Consider the following 20,168-nt stretch of genomic DNA (forward strand, 5'->3'; position numbering starts at 1 on the left):
CCCTTTAAGTACCTATCCTCAGCAATGTATTCAGTGGCTAGTTCCCCCACAGTCCTTCTGGGTGAAAATCAACACAACAAACACTGGAACATAATGAATTAGAGTAGTGATTCCCAACCAGTGGCTTGCAAGTAACATGTTGCTCAACAACCCCTTGGATGTTGCTCCCAGTGGCCTCAAAGCAGGTGCTTATTTTTGAATTCCTGGCTCAGAGTCCAGTTTTAATTGTATAAAAGCTAGGTGTACTGTCAAGTAGAGCCTCCTGTAGGCTGCCAGTCTGCATAGGAGCTACCAAATAGCCAATCATAGCCCTTTTTGGTATCCCTTAGGGACATTTTTCATGCTTGTGTTGCACTCCAAATATTTTTTGACTCACGGGTGAAAAAATTTAATTAACTAGTTATAATCCTTCTATGATCTTTTAGTGGAAGAAGAAGTGTCTTGGATACTTAACTCTTTCACCTCTTGTCTTCTTGGATTTCAATTGAAAATGTTGCAAAGAAATAGATAATAAGGGTTTTGGGTGCTTGAGTCTTCTACCATGTGTGGAGCATTAAGGCCACTTCATCAAACAGGCGTAAGGAACTCAACTAAGACTGATCTTTGACGCAAGATAGATATTTATCATATCAGCATACGTAGTTTACAGTATTTTTACATTTGATAAAGGATGAAACACAGCTCATTTGCTTAGACATGTAAATATACATCTTAAATGTCTGCTATTCCACCTTATTTGCTTTCAAGATCAACTATATGTTATTAGAAAAAACTGCTTACTAAATAGATCTTGAATTAGGTAATTAAGGCAGTAAGAAAACGCTGCATGTCAACAAGAAAACTGGAGAGTTCACCACTTTCCATTGAAAATGCTGTGAAACCTAATGGTCCATTTGACATTCAAGTGTTTGTGATGTACTTTCTCTGGTACTTGTTTCCCGTTGGATTCAACTACAGTTACTGAGTCGTAAAGGTTTCTGTCCTTTGCTTTCTGTACACAAACTGCTGGTTAAAATCTGTGTAGAAGCAAATCAATGAAAGATCAATTGTGTTATGCAATTATCTTTGCTTACAGCTCAGTAATTGTGGCTGTTATGCTTTCTTCTATTTGAGTCAGCAGTAAGACACAGAGCGGACTAAATGGGTATGGATTTTAGTAGGCTAGCCTTCCCATTGTGAGCTATACAACAGGAAACCACTAGTTCAGGCCCATTTAGTAGGCCCTGAATTCCAAAAATGCCTACACTGGTGATTTTTCAGTCATGTATGGAAGTCAAATAAAATGTTATAACCATAATTGTTTATACAGTATAAACAAAAGGGCAGATATAATTAGGACTGTATTGGTTCCCTTCCTATACCTTGTCCATCACTGCCATGATTTCTCATAGAAATATGCTTTGTAGTTTTTATATTGGCTCTAAAATTTTCAAGCAGGTTTGAGAAATGTAGAAAATTCTATATTTTTAAATTCTTTGTTCTATGATCAATAAACACCACTCACTAAGGTGATATTTAAGTATATTTAGACCCAAATTCACTAAGCGCCGAAGCACCTAACGCTAGCGTCAATTCGCTAGCGTTGGGCATTTTCGTTACTTTGCAAATTCACTAACGAACGCTGGCGTAAATTCGCTAGTGTTACTTCGCACCCTTACGCCTGGCGAATTTTCGCTACGGACGTAACTATGCAAATTCACTAACGCGCGCAGTGTACTGAACGCTACCTTTTACGCTAGACTTCCTTCGCCACCTCAGACTAGGCGAAGCGCAATAGAGTAGATAGGGATTGCTTCAAAAAAACGCTGGCGTTTTTTCTACATTATGGCTGATAGGCTGAAAAAGATCGAAACATTTTTTGGGGCTCCCCTCCTTCCCCCCTACATTTCTACTCATGGCAACTTAACTATACAGTGGGCACATGTGTAGGGCAAAAAAAAAATTTATTTGATGTTTTGAAGGTTTCCCAGGCATTTGTAGTGATTCTACGTATTCCTCCATTGAAATTTGAATTTGGCGCCGTATGCAAATTAACCATCGCTAGCGTAACTTCGCTTCGCTTAGCGAATCAACGCTAGTGCAACTTCACAACCTTACGCTACCCCTGTGCGCAACTAAGGATTTTAGTGAATTTCCAGAGCGCTGGCGAAACTACGCCTGGCGAAGTGTGGCAAAGTGCGGCGAAGTGCGGCGAAGTTGTGCCTGGCGCAACTACGAATCTTAGTGAATTTGCCCCTTAATGTGTGGAAATAGTCTTGTTTATTTCTTGCTAGGTGACTCAAGCAGCTAAGGGTTTCTTAAAGGCAAGACATTATTGTCTAACATATAGAGGGCTTTATTATGAAACAGAACAACCAGTAATAGCTATGCCTATTTCCAAGGTATATTGGGATAGATTTAGGTTCTCAATACTCTCCAGTGGAGATGGAGCACAACAGTTCAGATATTAATAACAGTGAACAGGCGGCTGGGATGTTATTGCAGGTTTCAGTGTGTGATAAAATTGGATGACCCCAAAGGAGCTGACATCTGATTGTATGCTTTTGTTATTATTTTATCACTTTAACAACTGTTGTGCATAAAATCATCAAACTAGTTGTCAGGACCAGCGGGGGTTCAAACTCTGAGGTGTGTGTTCCATGGACTGAGCACTTACCAATTGGGCCACTGGAGGCTCTCACAGCTGCTTTGGACCAGTCCTCCTACTCATGTATTCATTGTGTTCTGTCTGTTCCCTTGTCTCTGCCCATCTCATTAGTTCCATGTGTTCTTCATCCTCGAGACCTTTTATAAACCTGTCCCTAAGAATTGCTCGTTGCTTGGTCATTGTGCTTTATCCCAGATCTTGCTGTTCCTGAGATTCCTGTTCCCTCCCTCATTCCTTGATTCCTAGCTTTTTTCATGGAAATTGTTACCTGCTGCCAGACCCGACCTTTTGGCCTATTTACTGGACTCCGTTTATGCCTGCTGTTTCCTTCTGTCTCTGACTTGTAAATTCGTTTATATTTTCATCGTGCACCTATTTAGTTACTTTGTCTTCTGCATGTACTTCACAATGACTCTAAGGGGCTGATTTATCAAGGGTAGAATAGTAAATTTGAATTCGAATTTTTGAGTGTCAAAATCCACACATTTAAATTGTAATCCACCTATTCGAATGTAAATTTAAATGTGAGATTTATCTCACCTCGACCATGGAAACAGACCAAATTTGAATTTTTGTCGTCCAAAACCTGCCGTGTTCATGTATAAGTCAATGGCAAAGGTCCATTGAGCCGTTTGGAGATGTTACTAGCCTTCCTGACATTAAAGGTTTTTTTTTGGAGAAAAAGTCGATTCATACGAATCAAATACAATTTAAATTTTCAGGTTGGAACCTTCGATCGACTATTAGCCATTCAAATTTTTTCTTAAATAACCTCCCAGTTGAATTCACATGAATTCGAAATTCGACCTTTTGATAAATGGGCCTCTTAAGCTCCCCATAGACGCGATGATTCTTCTTGCCGAACGACCGATTTTAGGGAAGCCCGACCAATTATCGTGTGGTTAGTGGTATTCGAACGATCGTACATCTTACGATTTTTTGGCCGACATCTGTCGGGAAATTGATCGGCCAGGTCAAAAAATCTTTGTCGGTCCCAGTGCAATCTCTCTATGTTTGCAGGGCCAAGCAGGCAGCTCCCCTTTGTTTTCCTGGTAAATTGGTCTTTTTAGTTGATGGTAAATTCGTACGATCGTACGATCGTTCTGAGAAGATCGTGGTCTCACGATCAGGATCTGATCTTTTAAAAATCTCAACATCTATGGCCAGCTTAAGACTCTGTTCTGCCATTTACGTGGATACCCCTGGTTCCCCATCATACATGCTCCAGTCTGATTGTTTCACTTCCATGTCTGATCTTGACTCTTTCAATTAAGGTAGAGCTAGAATACTGGCTTTCATGAATAATGAACAAATACGTCACTCTGTACATTCTGTTTTCTGTCTGTTTATGGGTATTACGCAATTTATATTTAGACACCATATTTATTGATTAGTTTGATTAGTTTGTGAGGCTATTGGCTTCAAACTGTGGGGTTTTGACTGCCGGCTCATCCTGGTGTTTTGGTTCAACACATGATTCCCTTAGTGTAGTATAGAACCAGGAAATTTAGAGCCTGGTAATCTGTAACTTGAGTGTCAGCTATGTAGATTCTATTTTGGCAGCCATAGTGTTGAACCTCCATATGATCTTATTCATGTTAATGCAAATAGCTTGAAAACCAAGTTTGCAGTTAGTGATCATGGTACTCTAGGCTTTTGGAGTACCAGAAGGCATGGGATCCTTTCATAAGTGAATGCACAAACGGCAATCCACCAGCTTTAAAACTTTGTTTAGGAAAGTATTATTGGGGTGGCTTTGTCTCCTGAGACTGTATAGCCCTGCATACTATCATGCTCTTCTGTGAAATTTAGATTAATTTCTGGTTACTTCATAGTGTAGGCTAAGGAGCCTATGCAGATATTGTACATTTTTATCGGCTGTATATGAAGAAGCAATTCACTTGTGCTGGCTCATTAAGAATCATGTAACACATATTTTATTTGACCGCAGATATTTGTAGCTACTGCTTCTTTAGCAATTATTACATTCTATTTTGCAGAGACAAACCAAGGGACAGTTTCTTCTAGACCACATTTGCAACCATTACAATCTTCTGGAGAAGGATTACTTTGGCATTCGCTTTGTTGACCCAGAGAAACAGAGGGTATGTAGCCATATTTTGGGTGTATTCCACTGATAATTTTTGTAACTTGGAAAAAACAAATACCTTATCACCTTAAGCACATGCATTCTTCTACCACCACTAAAGTAAAGTAAAGTAAAGTAAAGGGCAATTAAAGGGCAGCTGTCATAGTGGGAAGAAAAATAACTTGTTTTAATATGTTAATTTATATCCTTAACATATGCTGGATGGGCCACCTAAGAGTGGTATTTGAATGTACAGATTGGTCTAGTCTTTATATTATATGGCAAATAACAAACAAGCTTTGTTGAATAGCATAATGTTTTCAAAGTTATATGTTATCTGCTATGTAACCTGTGCCATTTGAGCCAAAAGCCTGGCAATTGTGGTTTAATAATAATTTCTCAAAATGATACATAGAAAATGAAGGTATAGTGACTGTATGAAGACTGAATTCCCAGTTTCCCACTTAAGAAGCATCTAGCATATTCAGTTAAATAATGTGTCAGCTTCAGAAAGCAGCACTCTAAAATCTTTAATTACATTCACAATGTAGGAAGGAAGGAGGAAATACATTGGAAATGAGATCAAAAGAAATTATTCAATTTCAAGGGTTTATGTTGTATTAAAGCAACAGAAGAACAGTCTGTATAAATTGCTATTTTTCTTCTGGCTGTTAGGGATGTTAGATGCTTCAGTTTGTTGAATGCTTGTCAGAGGATAAGCTAGGTGTGATATCTCACAAAAAAACTTAAACTGCTGACATATATCCTCATTATTCTGCTTCAAGCTTATTTGCTTGCATACTTTAACTGCAAAGGTCACGAGGTGGAGGAATGTCAGCCTATCAAGGTATCATTAACCACATTAACCTTTTCTTCTTTGCAATGATAAAAATATTTAGTTTGAAAGAACACTGGCATTTTCTTAACTTCAGGTTTATACTATACTATAATTTTTATAGTATGTCTCATACTATTCTCTGAGCTCTTCTGAGCATGTTTGATAATAATACAACTACAGCAGTTGCTTATATAGTAAAAGTTGTATAAGCCATTGTGAGACAAGCAACATGATGACAACAATTTGTTATACGCTAATAGTTTTCTGTATATTTTGTAAGTGAGGCTTATGGACCCTGAAATTAGTCAGAGACTTGATGGTCCTTAAAATCTCCTGTGTGGTAAAAAACTAAAAAAAAAAATAACGTGAAAAAATTTGAATCATGTGAATTTTTTTGATTTTTTTGCATTTTTGCCCGAAAACCACAAATCTTCAGATTATTGCATGAAACCCAGTGCAGATCAGAAAATCTTCAGGACTTCTCCTGTTGACTAATATACAACCCTTCATTTAGGCTACTGATTAAATATTTAAATATATCCCATTGCAGAAACAAATTGTTCTGAAGTGAATAAATGCAAGTATAGGATGCAAATTAGCACCCTTTAGGGTAGCAGCAATCTCACCTGTTAGCACTTTAAATATCTGTGTTGTGAGTTAGTGATAAATATTGGATTTTTATTCTGAATCAGCAAGAGCTTTAATAGCATTTCTAAATTATAAACCAAATAATTGCTTTGAAACAGTTTCAAAGAAGTGTGAAAGCAGTGTTGGACTGGGCCGGCTGGACACCGGGAAAAAACCCAGTGGGCCCCGGCCCTCGCGGGCCCCTGCCAGCCCAGACCTGCTCCCCCCAGCTGCCGCATGAAGAAATAACCCTGTGCGCAGAGCGCGTCAGGTTCACGCAGGCATGCAGAGTGCGTGTGCATTGCGCTGTGTCCAGACCAGGGAATCAAAGGTCGGGAGGACCTGGGAGGAGGGCCCTTCATTTGCAGCCCAGGTGGGCCCAGAAGGCTCCAGTCTGACCCTGTGTGATGGGCTTTGAAATAGGATAACTCGTAGTCACCTACAGGCAATATTCAGTCCAGGCAGATTTTAAGCAAGGTCAGATAGGTAAGGGTCAATGGGCAAGCAAGGGTTGTGGGTGCACTCCAAGGCTAGGTAAAGATTTTTGTAAATACAATGGAAGTGCTACTGATTTGTTCAAGCAGACAGGCACAGTTCAAATTCCAGGCAGAAACACAAGAAGAACGCACCCATGTACTATAGAATATAGACCTAAAACGTCATTGGAGTGCAGCTAGGGACAGATTTAAACAAGCATGTTTCAACGCCAAGGTGACTTCACCTGCTCGCCGACTTGCGCCAACGCCTATTTGCGGTACAACTAGCGGACATTTGACTTGCGCACATACATGGGCTAGTATTATGTCATATGCAAGAAGACTGTGGGTGTCCCCACTATGACAGAACCAGGCGTCCCTGTTGCTGCCTCCCTAGACCACCAGGTAACCTTCCAGGTACAGGTACACAAAATACGGTCTTTTATAAACCTATGTTTAGAGTTAAACAAATAAACGGGGTCTGTATTTAAAATGTGTTCTGTTGTATAAAGTTAGATTGAAAATAGCATTCTTTGTTACATTATATGCATAGCAGTAACTTACATAAACTTACTGCTTGAAAAATTTAAAGAGGGTTTTGTCACCATGACCACAAATACTGTACCACACACCCAGTTAACCCCCCCTTTTTTGCATGGTTGAAATGGCAGCACAAATGATTAAAGAAGCACTAGGTGAATTCTATAAAAGACATACTGAGGTCTCCAGCATTTCATGCATACAAGTATCACAGGCCTTCCAAGCAGTGCCAAGCGGTGCCAGGCCCCCCCGCCTCCCCCCACGTGAACAAAAACCACATCCCATTGTTAGTTTTACTGTTAATGTTACATCGCCATATCAATGCTGGTGCCTTGTTTATATGCAAAGCTGCTGTTTGCTTATTAACATTTCTCCTAGTCATCTTTGGGGACACAGGGACACTGGGGTATAGCGAGTACCATTAGGAGGCAGGACACAACAAGTAAAGAAAACTGGCTCCTCTCCTACTGGCTATGCCCTCAGCAGGTGGAGCTTAGCTCAGTTTTAGTTGTGTCCTCAGGAGGTGAGGATGTGATCTTTTACATGTCAGTTGTCTGACAACAGAGGATGCTCAGGACTTCTACACTGAGTACAAGATCCTTATTGGGCGTTTTCCAACGTTGGACTGTCTCCAGGGGCTTATGGTGTTTATCACAGACCAACAGCTGCGTCTCCTCCCCTTTCAGGAGGAAAGCTGGCTGCCAGAAGACACGGGGAGAGTTTCTTCTCTACATAGGCGCACAACTCGGCAAGACAAAATCCCTTCTACTGTTCAGAAGCGGTTCGGCACACAGGTTAGTGTGTTTGTTTCTACTGACCCTACTCCAAGCAGGCAGCAGTTTTACTCAGCTGCATACCATTAGGGGTTACCCTAATACATTCAAGTGTTTTTTTCTTCTAGCCACCATGTCTGAGGGGAACAGTGGCAGCCTTTTTTTCAAGGGGTGCACCTGCTACAGTAAGGTTCTTGAGCCTGTGCCGAATGCCGCAAACGGCTGCCCTCAAGGCACAAAGACCCCCTTTGTGTAAGGTGTAAACCGTCAGTTCAGGGCTCAGAACCCTCAGAACCTACTCCACCTCTGGTGAGTCAGCCTGCTCAGGGCGAGCCGTCAGTTTCTAATACTGACAACCAGCCACCCAGTGACCTCCCTATTCCATAGTGGGCATCACAACTAGCCACAGGAATTCCAAAACTAGCAGTTTCATTGGACAAGCTTCTGTCCCACCTGGACAACCCCAAGGCAAGAGCATCCAAGCGCAGAGCACCATCTCCTTCTGAGGAGGAAAGCGATACTCCTCCCAGACACTCCTCTCCATCCCTCTTAGATTCTGGGAATGATTGCGACCGTTTGGAAGGTGAACTATCCTCTGCCTCAGACCACGAAGGGGAGGAATCTCCCAAACTATCCTCAGAGTCCTGCCAGTTCCAGACACCTCCTCCTTCAAAGACTCCATGGATAAGAAGCTTAAGAGCCTGTTACGCTCTGTGTTCTCAGCCTCGGGCACCTCTCTTCACCCAGTTATAGCCATGGCATGGGTCAGCAGGGCAGTCCAATCCTGGTCCGACTCCCTCCTCGACGCTATCGCTTCGGGAGCACCTCGCCACAAACTTTCTCTGTTGGCATCCCAGATCAAGGAAGCAAATGATTACCTCTGTGAGGCTTTGCTAGACGCAGCACAAGTGATCAGCAGATCATCAGCACTCTCAGTGGCGGCCCGTAGATCTCTCTGGATGAAACTATGGTCAGCAGACCTTTCTTCTAAGAAATCCTTGACATCCATCCCCTTTAAAGGAAAGCTACTTTTTGGCCCGACTTGGACAAAATCAGTAGTCAAGCCATAGGGGGCAAGAGTACCTTGCTGCCACAACCCAAATCACGCTCCTCCTTCAGTAGGGGTACGTTTTTTCGTGGCTCCCAAACCAAGAGCACACGATCTTCTCCCCCAAGACAGTCCTTTCCAACACGAGGGCGCTATGGCAGTAAACAAAGAACAAACTGTCAGGGTCGAAAGCACACTTCCAAGACTGCGTACAAAAATACCTCAGCATGACACTGTCCCTCCAGGCACAATGCCCACGAGTGGTTCGCACTCACTCAGGATTCATGGATTCACTAAATTATCACTCAAGGTTACCACATAGAGTTTTCCTCAAGTCCCCCTCATGTCCAGGCTCCCCCAGGAGCTAGCAGAGCACACAGCATTCCAATCCGTTATCTCCAGTTTGCTTCAAGCAGAGGTGATTAATTCAGTTCCTCACAGAGAGTGCTTCAAGGGATACTGCTCAAACCTCTTCGTAGTGCCCAAGAAAGACGGATCTGTCCATCCCATACTGGATCTCAAGGAGCTGAACAAATTCATTTGGCCACGGAGAATCAAGATGGAATCCCTCAGATCAGTCATCTCAGCAATGTCCCCAGGACAATTTCTGATTTCCCTCATCATAAAGGATGTGTACTTACATGTACCCATTTTCCTTCCGCATCAGAAATACTTGAGATTTGCATTCCAAAATCGTCACTACCAATTCATAAGTCTTTCCATTGGCCTAACATCTGCGCCAAGGGTTTTCACCAAAATCATGGCTGCAACTACAGCAGTGATTCGCAACAAAGGGATATCCATCATCGCGTACTTGGACGACCTTCTGACCAAGTCCCTCTCATTCTCAGAGGCCTAACAGTCCCTCCAGATAACTATGGACATGTTACAGGAACTCGGCTGGGTTCCAAATCTGAACAAGTCATCCTTGACGCCCAGCCAATCCATGCTATTCCTAGGGATGCAGTTCAACACATTGAATCAGCGGATCTCCCTCCCTCAGGAGAAAGTACTTCACCTTCAGACCCTAGTCAGATAACTCCTCCAGAAGCCACTTCACACAGCCAAGTTTTGTATGAAAGTGCTGTGGGTTATGGTATCCACCATCGAAGTGGTACCCTTTGCTCAATTTCACCTCAGGGAGCTCCAGTGGAACATTCTCGCTAGCTGGAATCGAAAATCCTTACTCCAAGAGATTCGTCTGTCTCACACGGGCATCCCTCCACTGGTGGCTACACTCCGCTCACCTTACCGGGTGAGGTAAGGAGAACCCGGAGAACCCGGTTGGTGCATTCTCACATTGGATGCGAGCCTATTCGGATGGGGAGCAGTTCTCGAAGGCCGACCAGCACAGGGAAAATGGAGTCTCGACGAGAGAAAGCTACAGATCAGCCTGCTCGAGATCCGGGCAATTCGTCTAGGACTACTCCATTGGCAGAAGGAGCTGAGGGGCCAAGCAGTGAAAATACAGTCGGACAATTCCACCGCGGTGGCTTACATCAACCACCAAGGGGGTACAAGTAGCAGAGGGGCGCTGAACGAGATAAAGCTCATTTTCCAGTGGGCCGAACTACATCAAACCCATCTGTCAGCCATCTACATTCCGGGGTTACTATACTGGGAAGCAGACTTCCTAAGCCAGCAGTCACTGGACCCAGGCGAGTGGTCACTGAAGGACGAAATATTTGGAACGGTGGGGCACGCCAGAAGTCAACCTTATGCAGGGGGTAGCTCATCTGGCTCCTCCCGTTCGAGCACCAGTCCCTATCTGGGATCTCATGATAGTACTGCGTGCACTACAACGTCCTCCCTTTGAACCAATGGGCTCCGTCCCTCTTCAATGGATTACTGGGAAAACCGTTTTTCCTGCTTGCAATTGCCTTAGCAAGGCTCGTCTCAGAACTAAGCGCTCTTTCATGTAAGTCACCATACCTCGTTTTCCATCATGACAGGGCAGTGCTCCGCACAGTCCCATCTTTTTTGCCTAAGGTCGTTTCAGAATTTCACCTCAACCAGGAGATAGTGATTCTGACCTTCTGTCCTGCACCAGCAAATCAGAAGGAGACGGCATTGCACACTTTAGACCTAGTGCAGGCTCTAAAATTCTATCTACATAGAGTTCAAGACATACGTAAATCTGACTCGCTACTGGTCCTCCCATCAGGACCAAACCAGGGTGCTTCAGCTATTAAAGCAACCATATCCCGCTGGATCAAACAAGCAATTCAGAGAGCCTATACGGCACAAGGCCAGACTCCACCAGTCAGACTCACTGCTCACTCCACTAGAGGCGTGAGTATGTCCTTGGCGTTCTGAAACCAGGCGTCCACCAGGACAGCTGTGCAAAGCAGCTACATGGACCTCGGTCCACTCAAATTTTACCACTTTATTACCTTTGCGGCTTCTGACACTTGCTTTGGCAGAAAGGTGCTTCAAGCCGCTTAGGCCTCTATTCCCACCCGGGATTTTTCAAGGGACAGCTTTGGTATGTCCCAAGTGTCCCTGTGTCCCCCAAGATGACTAGGAGAAAAGGAGATTTTGTGCACTCACCGTTAAATCTCTTTCTCTTCTGTTACTTGGGGGACACAGGGCTTCCCCCCCTGAACTGAGGCCTTTACTTTTTCACTAGACATGGTACAGTATGTTACAATGTTTTCCAGGGCCGGAACTAGGGGTAGGCAGAGTAGGCACATGCCTAGGGCGCAAAGCTGAGGGGGCGCCAGGCACGTACCTGCTCTGTCGCCTACCCCGTGTCCGGTCCCGTCTCTCCTCGGCTGGCACTGGCAGCTTCCGTGAAAATGCGCTTCTGCGCATGCGCGCACACATTTTACGCATGCGCACTGGAGCACACTTTCGCGCATGCGCACTGGAGCGCACTTTTGCGCATGCGCAGTCGAGCGCGCACAGAGCCTTGGCCCGCCAAGCTGCCTAGGGCGCCTGGCCGGGTTGGCCCGGCGCTGATGTTTTCAGTTTTATTAGATTCAAGTTATATATATATATATGCCTGTTGACTGTGGTACAAACTGAGCTAAGCTCCGCCTGCAGGGGGTATAGCCAGTAGGGGAGTGGCCAGTTTTCTTTACTTGTTGTGTCCTGCCTCCTAATGGTACTAGCTATACCCCAGTGACCCTGTGTCCCCCAAGTGACAGAAGAGAAAGAGATTTAACGGTGAGTACACAAAATCTCCTTGTGCTCCCTTTGTATTGTGTTAGATTTATATCTGTATATTTTTCATTGTTATAGGGCAACCCTTTTGAAATAAAAAATAACAAAAGTGGTATAAAGGCGATACCTTTATTTGGATAACTAATATAATCATATCAAGCTTTCAGAACATCTTATTTCCTTTTTCAAGCTGAAAAAAGGAATTAGATGAATTAGAAAGAAGTGTATGGATTTGGTGTGGGCACTCTGCCTGGCACTCAAAGGGTTTATAGTGTTATGTAGTTTTCTGTCACATACAGTAACTTCACTTTTTAGTATGTTACAGAATTACTAATTCTAAGCAACTTTTCAGCTGGACTTCATTTTTTCTTTTTTATAGTTTTTGAATTATTCTTCTGACTTTTTCAAGCTTTCAAATAGGGGTCTCTGACCGCATCTAAAAAGCAAACGCTCTGTAAAGCTACAGCATTATTTTAATTGCTACTTTTTATTTTCATATTTCTATTCAGGTCCTCACCTATTCATATCCCAGTCTCTTACTGAAGTCAATGAATGGTTGCTAGGGTCATTTGGAACCTAGCAATCGGATTGCTGAAATTGCAAACTGGTGAGCAACGGAATAAAAAGCTAAATAACTAAAAAACCACAAATAATAGAAAATGTAATCTTATTGCAAATTGTCTCAGAATATCACTACCTATAGCATATTAAATGTAATTCAAAGGTGAACAACCCCTTTAAGTTATGCTTGAGCAGCCTTTTTACTTTTCTCAACTTCTAAACTTCTAGAATGAATAGAATATTGTCCATACTACAGTGGCACAGTGTTAATTTAACCATCTTTAATTTAAAGATGGTTAAATTAACACTGCTTGTACATCAAAAATACCATCAAAAACAAAGGACATTGAAAATATTTTGTCTTGGAAAAAAAAAATTATAGAAGCAGAAAAAAAAAAATTCCATCAAATGCACACAAGCGTTTTGTGGCCCCATTAACTTACAGGCACATGCCATTCATGTTATTTACTGCGCTAGCCAAGCCAATGCCACTCGTGACATAGCCCATAGAGACTCATATACATTGCAGCAGTGTAGTTATTCCAAGTTACATCCAATAAGATCTGTTCTCTTCAACATGTTCAGTTGTTTTCTCTAACTGTTTGATTTATTTGGATAACTGTTCTTGTAAGCATTGTGCTAATTGTTTTGCATGCTGCATTCTGCCTAGATTATCTTTTGCTACTTATATCTTTAAATAGAAAACTGATTATATTTTTACAATAATTGCATAATTGCATTGTAATCTTTATCCCTGAATGTGTTTCCCTTTGTGTACAAATTGGATTGTCTGTAGTTACAAGTGACAAATAATGGCACATTTCAACCCCAGCAAGTGCATATGTGATACTCATCCATACAGAATTAGGCCATTAGGTATAATGTACAGTATACAGAGGAACAAAGCTTGGAATAGACTAGTAATCTAAAGAAGAAGCAATTCCTTTTATATAGGACCAACATTGTTTTTACAAAATATAACAGCTCACCAGTTCTGCTGAGAGAAAAGTCCAAACTGCAAGAAATCTGTCATCAGAACAAATACATCAATTTTTTGTTATGCCCCTGGCATATCCAAACCATGGAGCAATCCAGGAAAGTGTCTGAAAATACCTGATAAGGTCTTATAGCTCAGCAGTGCCTAAAGGAAAACTAAAGTTTAACTAAAGAAGTAGGCTAGAAATGTACATTATGTTTTGGGTTTCTGTATCAGACCAAGGCAACCACAGCCATTGAGCAGTAAAGATCTGTGCCTCCAAAGATGCCCCAGTAGCTCCCCATCTTATTTTCTATTAATTCACTGCACATGCTCTGGGCTGAGATCACTAACTGAGCATAGGGACCAAGTCAAAATATACAGTACCAAAATATACAGTACGCATTTGGGGGACTGTAATAAAAATCGGTAAAAGAAAAAATATTCGCAATGCGAAAAAGTTATGCCTCTTTGAGAACATATTTTCCTTTGGACAAATTTAATATAGCTTTTGTGAACCCGGAAACAGTTCAGCGACCACTTGCAAAGTGGAATAAGGTTTTCAAATTTTATAGTTTGACACAGTGCGTAGTGAATGTAATAAAATTTCTTACTTAGAAAGTTATCTTTGTTTGCTTTTTGTGACTTTAATTACATTCCCCGCATAGAATATAAATGTCACAATATAAGGCTGATTAGTAATTAATACAGATAATGACTGCGTGGCAGCACAGAAACCAGTGCAATTAGCATCAGAATGTAATAATCAGCCCTGAAGCATCAGCTTATATTACAGGCAAACCTAATTTTCTGCTGGATAATTTGTGACGACCCCTAAACTAAGCTTCTCAACAGCTGTTCAGAGCCCACTGAGCATGTGAGTGTCGCAGACATTTTCCAAGATGGTGACCCCCTGTGACAAGTTTCATGTCCTGGATCATTGCTGTTATTGCCAAGCTGAAACTTTAGGCTGGTGCAATAAGTTCAGTATATACAATATGGCATTTTTAGCCATATTCATTGTTAGGATTTAGATCTATAAATGCCATACTCACATCATGTGCTGAAAGGAAGACTGTGCTATCAGTTTTTAGATGGTTTGCTGCCAGCAGTACCAAATTAGAGAAGACCACCCAGAGAGCAAGTTGGTCGAAGAAAAGGAGCATTGTCAGAAAATTTTGTATAAGGTATACTCTTAGGGGCGTATTTATCAAGGGTCGAATTTCGAATTGAAAAAACTTTGAAATTCGAATTCAAAAAGACCAACCGAAATTAAGTCTAAGTTGTTTTTGGGTCGAATAGGTCAGTTTTCAGCCAAATTCGAATCGTTTGAAGCGAAGGAATAGCACATTCGATCGAATTCGATTCAAAGTTTTGCCCAAGTCCACCAATTGACTCCAAATAGGTTCTAGGAGGTCCCCCATAGGCTAAAACAGCAATTGGGCAGGTTTTAGATGGCAAATGGTCAAAGTCAAACAGTACATGATAAATTTCGATATTCAAATTTTGGACTATCGAATCTGGACTATTCCCTAGTTGATGTACACAAAAAATAGCTCTAAATTCACATTTTTTTCATTCGAAAATTCACCTTGGCCTTTGATAAATCTGCCCCTTAAAGTAAAAAAAACCAATAAATATAATTTTATGGGTGTACATTAAAAAAGCTATGTCTTTTGTCTCAAGGGGATAATTAAACAAGGGGTTACAAGACAAACATTATCAATGCCAATGAATCTAAACATTTGAACTGAATGACACTGGGATTCTAGCAAATTTGTCACTGAACATCTATTTCATGAAACATCCACTTGTTCAGGGACAATAATGTGTAAGGCATAGCAGAATATGTCAGCACTATATTAATAAAGGATAACAATAAAAACAATAACAATATCATTTCTGTTTGGATGGTATGAATCAGTGGTGTATGTTTTGATAATAGAATGCTGTTCCACAACCGTGACCCACTCCTTTACCAACCATCCTTTGCTTCCTTTTTACAGCACTGGCTCGATCCCAGCAAGCCTATTGCCAAACAGATGAAATGTAAGTATTCAGAACCTACTGTGCAAATATACCCTTGTTTAATATATGTTAGCAGAAGCAGTTTGCAGTCTTGTTAATTTTCCAATACTGCCCACTTGTGCTTTCGTCACTGCTCAGTGTTTTCACACAATGGGACTAATTTATCAACACAGGGCATATTTGCCCATGTGCTGCTGTGCAGATATCCATAGTGATTTGCTTATGTCAGCCAGTAGCAATCTGAACAATGAATACAACAATTTGATTGGTTGACATGGGTTACTGCCCAATGTTGATTAGTGACCCCCTTTAAATGTTGGTCTCAAAGTAACATAGAAATTAAATTAGAAATTAACTAATAGCAATTCAACTAATGATAAATGAGAGCAAATGTCTGATTTGGTCATAGAATTTTCTTTACTCATGCATTTTTGTTTTGTGCGTGGTTGTCCTACTATTCTTGTACTTATTGTGCTGTTGGCTTTCTGTCTGTGGCTTGAGTTTTGCTGTGACAAAAAAGGTGGTTTTTTTTCTTGATTTCAGCTTTTCTCTGCAATCTTTTGTTTTTGTTTTTTTTAAAGAAAAGACAACCCCCATCCCTTGTCAAATTTATAAGAAATTAAATATCTTGATGAGAAGTAGGTATTTGAATTTAGGGGGGGGGGGGCGACGCTAAAAACAAACAAAAAATGTTGACGGTTTAAAGCCATTGTGTGACCTTAAGCTCATCTTGCTCTTTCTTAGTAGAAAAGTGAAATTTACGAACATTTGGGTATAAATCTTGAGATCTTTGAAAGCTTTACTATCTGAAATAGCATGCCATTTTAGCTTCCGAGCTGATGAAGGCTTTCAGGTCACTGCACAGAGTCTTCAAGTCAGAAAGTACTGACCATTACATCAAGATGAAGCCTGTCTCTTTAAAGGCCAAAGCACTAAATCAAAATATATCTGGACTCTGAGCATTTGTATATAGAGCAATATAGTGTATTGCTGTCTCAGTTCTGGGATGTGTCCCTTAGGCCATTAATATTCCTATATTCCTAGGGGCACATTTACTATTGGTCGAATATTGAGGGTTAATTAACCCTTGATATTCGACCATCTAAGTAAAATCCTTCGACTTCGAATATAGAAGACGAAGGATATACCGCAATTACTTTGATCGAACGATCGAAGGAAAAATCGTTTTGAAGGATTTTAATCCATCGATCAAATGATTTTCCTTCAATCAGAAATTGCCTAGAAAGCCTATGGCATTGGTATCTAGTATAGGTCAATCTAAAAACAACTGGACTTGCTGAGTAATCAATGAAGACGTTTCACTACTCATCCGAGCAGCTTCTTCAGTTCAACTGACTGGTGTGGGAAGTTCTCGGCATATAAACTCTTCCACTAATCCATTTACAATGGCACATTGTAACTCTTCAAAGAGGTGACATCTGAAGAAATTCACATTGATTCTGTGTAGTTACTGTGATAGGATTATCCAATGTGTCATGCAACTCCTAGATACAGGTGTTACTTGTGAGAGTTGCATGAATGGATGTGTGAAGTATTCTGAATCTGCCGGGGTACAGACGTTAGAACAGCATTGTATGTAGCAGACAGGTGGTGTCGAAGGCCCCCGCCTCTGTTCAGAGATGGTCTCTCCACCTTGACATGAATCGCCTCTTTCACGCCTCGTTCAAACCAGCGGTCTTCTTTATCCAAGATTTGGATACCTATGGCATTGGTGCTCGTTAGGTTTTAGGCGGCGAAGTAGGTGGTCGAAGTTGTTTTTAAAGAGACAGTACTTCGAATAGTCGAACGATTTTTAGTTCGAATCGTTCGATTAGAAGGTCAAAGTAGCCAAAAAAAATACTTCGAAATTCGGAGTATTTTTCATTCTAATCCTTCACCCGAGCTTAGTAAATGTGCCCCTATGTGTTCAGTGTTATCATTCATTAGTTCATTAGTTAAGACACCATGGGGCAGATTTACTAAAGAGCAAAGTGGCCAACGCTAGCGACTTTTCACCAGCGTTGCCACACACAGGGACATCGCCAACTCACTTACTGTCACGGTCGGCACCCTAAACCAGAACTAATGCCAAGCTCCCTGGTCTCGGCTCGGCTTCACCAGTAGTGTGACCGCCTTTGGCTTCGGGAGGAGCCCTCAGCGTACTCAGATGCCACCTGGACTTTTCGAGAGGAGCAAAGCGAGGAGTTCTGGCAAGCAAAGGGGCACGACTGTTGTAAAAGTCAGTTAAGCCAATGGTCTCGGTAAAAATGGAACAGGCAAGAGAATCGTCAGACAGGCAGGGTCGAGGCAGGCAGATATCGAGAATCGTCATGCAGGAAAGGGTCAAACCAGGTTATCAATCAAGGGATTTAGCAGGAAGAGTTGTCGAAGGCAGGCAGGGGTCAGGTTCCAGAGATCAGAATAGTCAAACAGGCAGGCAGGGGTCAAAACAGATAATCAGGATCAGATTTCAAACGGAATAGCAAAAGCTAACAGCACCAGGAACAAATCCTATCACGGGCACTGAATAAAACTAGAGATCCCTTTAAATAGCATTTGAATTTCGCGCCACTGCGCGCTGACGTCAGCGCGCATGCGCATAAACCCAGGAAGAGGCGCGCGCGCGCGCCCTAACAGACCGGCGCTTGCTGAAACGGCTCAATGCGGCGAGCGTTCCCGCCGAGGGGGCGGCAGGCGTCCCTGCCGTCCCCCCCACTAGACCACCAGGGTAAGATTTTCTCACACTAACAGGCGCAGGCGCCATTTGCTGCTGAACGGGACTGTCACTATCGTTCATTGGCACTCTATAGCCAGGCGACTTTTCAATCTGGCGAACGATTGTAACTCCACAAATTCACTAAAGTGCGGATCTGACATTACCTCTTTCACCAGAGTTGACTTCACCACCTAAGACCAGGTGAAGTGCTAAAAAGAAGCTAGATCTTCCTCAATCACTTACATCATATCCTGTGTGCTGAAAATGCATTAAAGTTCAAAAAACACTGGCGACTTTTCCTTTTTTTAAGCGGGATTGGCTGAAAAACTCCTAAATTACTTTTTTGGGTAAGCTGTTTTCTCCACATTAATTTTACAGTGGGCTCATGTGTAGGGCATAATGTTAACTCTCTTGCCTTTATTAAGGTTCCCTGGACATGTGTAATAAAATCGGTGACTTAAACCATTTGCAGTGACATTTATAATAAAGACATACATACAACTTTAAATTTCCCACCCTATGCAAATTGACCTAAGCGCAAGATCACTAGCAAAGTTTCGCTAGGCACAAATTAATGTTAGCACATCTTCTTTATGTAGTAGACAAGCAGTCAGCACAACGATTTTCACTCTTTCTTTGTGGGTGGTGCACGTCCACCAGTGGCCACTTTCCACTGGCACCACAAACGACAAAAGACTTCAGGACAGCACCAACGAATTTTTTATATTAAAACGCCTTTATTCGTGCTTCACAGGGGCATCACGGCAACATTTCAGACCACATGGCCTTTTGTCAAGCTTGACAAAAGGCCATGTGGCCTGAAACATTGCCGTGTAATATAAAAAATTTGTTGGTGCTGTCCTGAAGTCTTTTGCAGCACATCTTCTTTATGAAATGCTCTCACAGCCGAAGTAACTCTAACAAAAAGTCACCAGTGTTCGAAGCCCGGGACGAAACTTCGCATTTTAGCGTATTCATGCCGCATTTGTGCCTCGCGAAGTGGTGCGATGGGTGCGAGGCTGATACTACCGAAAAGTCGCCGTTAGTGAATCTGCCCCCATATGTGCTTACTGGGAACACTTTTTAATAAATACATCATTCTATCTGTAGGATGTGGGAAAAAATTGTTGAGGGATGTGGGAGGTAGGGCAAGGAATGACTAGCTAAAATAAAAAGAAACACAGTCTGATTAAAATGGTGAATATGCATTATTAATCATGCTTCAGAAGCTGGGTGGCTCGAGGTTGCCCGTGACATCTTATCTGCACACTATGGAGGAAGCATAAAAATAAATAGTGGGGAAAAATAGATAGGATACTGTGCATTGCAGCAGAATATGTCTTATTCCCTGACTCCCATATTAGGAAGAAGCTCCTGCTCACAAATGCCATTTACCTTGGACATAATGGGGTTATTTACTAAAGTGCAAAATGTCAAAACTTGCAAACTTTCAGCAAAAGGAAAATAGTTTTTTCTTAGAAGTAATTTCCCAAGTTCCAGGCTAGAAAAGTACTATGATAAGATACAGCAGTCACTAGATAACGGGGTCACATTAACTTTAAGAACCCAGTTACTTTAAAAAAAACCCTCTTGAGCACAAGTCAGATTTGGAATCTGTGTAAAAAAAAATAATAGCAGTGTATTCATTTCATTTGAATTAAATGATTCAGGCGAATTTATTTTT

General features: G+C 41.8%; 1 protein-coding gene across 1 annotated transcript in view; it reads left to right on the forward strand.

Annotated features, from left to right (window-relative positions):
- Nucleotides 1-20,168, forward strand: part of frmd3.S (FERM domain containing 3 S homeolog) — a 102,554-nt gene that overhangs the window by 41,274 nt on the left and 41,112 nt on the right. The window contains exons 2-3 of the mRNA XM_018243867.2: nt 4,648-4,752; nt 15,747-15,789. Coding sequence (XP_018099356.1) covers nt 4,648-4,752; nt 15,747-15,789 — 148 coding nt within the window. The remainder of the gene's footprint in view (nt 1-4,647; nt 4,753-15,746; nt 15,790-20,168) is intronic.

The sequence above is a fragment of the Xenopus laevis genome, chromosome 1S (assembly GCF_017654675.1).
Source record: "Xenopus laevis strain J_2021 chromosome 1S, Xenopus_laevis_v10.1, whole genome shotgun sequence".
Taxonomy (NCBI): Eukaryota; Metazoa; Chordata; class Amphibia; order Anura; family Pipidae; genus Xenopus; species Xenopus laevis.